General features: G+C 42.5%; 1 protein-coding gene across 2 annotated transcripts in view; it reads left to right on the forward strand.

Annotated features, from left to right (window-relative positions):
- LOC124009664 (receptor-type tyrosine-protein phosphatase N2-like) overlaps positions 1–2,606 on the forward strand; it is a 160,885-nt gene extending 158,279 nt beyond the window's left edge. For both annotated transcript variants that reach the window (XM_046321691.1, XM_046321692.1), the window contains 2 exons: positions 574–647; positions 1,913–2,606. In XM_046321691.1, the coding sequence (XP_046177647.1) occupies positions 574–647; positions 1,913–1,984 (146 nt within the window). In that variant the 3' untranslated portion in view covers positions 1,985–2,606. The remainder of the gene's footprint in view (positions 1–573; positions 648–1,912) is intronic.
- The last annotated feature ends 354 nt before the right edge of the window (positions 2,607–2,960 follow it).

The raw sequence follows: 2,960 nt of genomic DNA on the forward strand, positions 1-2,960 counted from the left end.
CTGCCAGCCTGACTGGGCACTGGTGCTGAGACAGGGAAGGGAGGCTGCTCCGCTTGTCCAGTAGCCAGCACATCTAGCTATTCACCTGGGCGGCAGCTTGCCAGGCAGGCAGACAGACAGACACTCCCCACCCCTCGCTGCCTGATACTGAGACAGCCTATCGGGCACCTTGTTTAGCTCACAAAGCAACAGGGGGGGACAAAGCTTTTATCATAACAAATCCTTATTTTCAGATGTTTATGTTTTTTTTGAAAGAATCATAGCTAAATCCCGGACTCACTCTGATTCCGGTATCTTACATTTCATGGCTTTACAAATACCTTTGCAAACATGGTCTTTTTTCCCCCCAGACAGTTTTTTCTCCACTCTCTTTTGTTTTCTCATCCAGACAACAAGAACAATCGGAGTCTTGTTTGTAGCACTTGTGTGGAGATGGGATGAATGTAATAGTTTTCAATCGCTGCAAGGCGGAGGTTCCAAAGGGAGCGAGTGAAAAAGGAGATTGACAGACGCTGCCTGGATTATCTCCTGGCTTTGAACTCTGTCCAATTTGTTGTTGGTGTTGTGTTGCAGGTGCTAAGGAGATTGATATTGCTGCCACCTTGGAGCACTTGAGGGACCAGCGGCCGGCTATGGTCCAGACAAAGGTACTGTCCTCGCCTCTACTGGGAACTCTAATGGACTCTTTCATTTTTGAGAGGGCGGGAGGGAGGGAGGGAGCTTACTATAGAGGCTGGTGCCATTGCGTAGTAAGTTGGTGCACAAATGGATGTTCTTCACAACTGGATTTGGTGCAGGGCTGATGCAATCATTTACAATGTAACACAGTGAGAGCAGAAGTTATCTTGACATCCAATCCCCGCAATACATTTCCTCAAAGAGGATGATGTACCTCAGAGCCTTTGTACATCACCACCAAACCTCATTTAAAATGGTGAGTTGAATACATCGCCCCGGATTACAGTCTAGTAGAACAGACAAAACTAAGAAATGTAGAAATGTTTTGATCCATTTTTTTTTAAATCTGAAAACCTAGCTTTAATAGCTTTAAGAAGTGTCTGCAGTGCAGCTCTGATAATTCGCTTCAGAATGATTGCCTTTGCTTTAGTGTAGTGCTAGGTTTGTCAAAGGTTTATGGTCCTTCCAATATACTTCTACAGTAAGAGAGAGAGAGAAACTGGCAAGCTCAGTTAGTTGTGTGTCTTGTTTACAGTGGGATGTGTGACACAGGTACAATCTGTGTCCTCAACAAATGTAGAGCTTAATTGTCTCTTTCAAGAGAGAGAGAGAGAGAGAGAGAGAGAGAGAGAGAGAGAGAGAGAGAGAGAGAGATAGAGAGAGAGAGAGAGAGAGAGAGAGAGAGAGAGAGAGAGAGAGAGAGAGAGAGAGAGAGAGAGAGAGAGAGTGTCAGCTCAAATGGGACCCAAGTTGTTCTGAGAATGATTAGATTGGTAGCCTCAGCAGTCATATCGACCATCCTTTATTAAACTATTTATCCACAATGAGTGACTATCATATTTTCGCTATTATGGTGATGAAATCATAATGTTTTATTAGTAGAAGTCTTTGTTTTCTGCAATATATGTCTGATGCAGCACTATTGATTTCAGTAGTTTAGGGTTCCACATCAGTGGTTTAGGTGCTACAGACATAGTAAATCTTAGTTGTTTGTTTAGTTAGTAAACGCAAGTCTCACTCCCCCTAGTGGTTGCTTATTGAATCACAGAGAATTACGGACTTTAATAGACCATCTTTCACATGAATCGTTGTCCTGTAGCTCCCCAGGTGTTTAGATTTCTGAAATGTGAGTCTTATTTCAAAATCGTCTGGAAAGAACATTGGTTTGAACTTTACATTGACTCTCTTGCTCCCCTCTCTCCCTCTCCCTCTTTGTCTCTCTCTCCACCCTCAGGGGCAGTTTGAGTTTGCATTGACAGCTGTCGCAGAGGAGGTGAACGCCATACTCAAAGCTCTTCCACAGTGAGAGGAGTACCCACTACCGAGCCTCAGCAGCAGCTCTCACCGGGGATCTCTCTCCTTCCCTCTTGTCCTCCCGTTCCACAACTCCTCCTCTCTACCTCTCCTCCACCTCTCCGTCTTTGTGGATGCCATGCGAGAAAGTGTGACCTGTTCTTAGCTGTGCAATATGGCGCCTTTATTGTTTTGTCTGTGGAGCTTGTTTCCAAAAATACAATTTAGTGCATCGAGATTTTGACTGATTGAAAAAAAGTTTTATCTGTTAAATGATTGGAATATATGAATCACGGAAATCTTGTTTTTAGATTTCTATGTGTGTGTGTGTGTAAATGATTATATTGGTCATCTCATCTGAATCATAGGACATGTTTAAGTTTGATGTCTTTTTTTCACTTTGGTCCCGTGTACTGAACCATACCATGTAATGTAGATCAGAAGGAAAATTGCTCAGTTAGGTCAAGTGAATACTGATAACAATTCTAGTTACCATAGTGATAATGATACCAAGCAATATGTGTTTCCTCAGATTGTTGAGACCTGGGCAAATAAGTGTAAGTTGTGGACAACGATTGTGAGTAAACCAAATGTAGTTACGCTAATGCCTGCCTCAAGTAAAGCAGTTCTATGAATTGGTGTGTGTACTGTATGATATTGTCCTTTTGTAAATTAATCAGTTCTTCTAGATGAACTTATACATTCAGCAACAATGGCTTAAGTGTGATTATAAACTTGGTGGTTCACACCCTTGTATGTATGTATATATATATATATTTGTTTTTGCCAGGTAAGATGACTGAGAACACATTTGCAGCAATGACCTGAGGAATAGTTACAGGGGAGAAATGAGCCAATTGCAAGCTGGGGATGATTATGTGACCGTGTGAGGGACATCTTGGGAATTTAGCCAGGACACCAGGGTTAACACCCCTACTCTTACAATAAGTGCCATGGGATCTTTAATGACCTCAGATAGTCAGGACACC

Source organism: Oncorhynchus gorbuscha, linkage group LG22, assembly GCF_021184085.1.
Source record: "Oncorhynchus gorbuscha isolate QuinsamMale2020 ecotype Even-year linkage group LG22, OgorEven_v1.0, whole genome shotgun sequence".
NCBI lineage: Eukaryota > Metazoa > Chordata > Actinopteri > Salmoniformes > Salmonidae > Oncorhynchus > Oncorhynchus gorbuscha.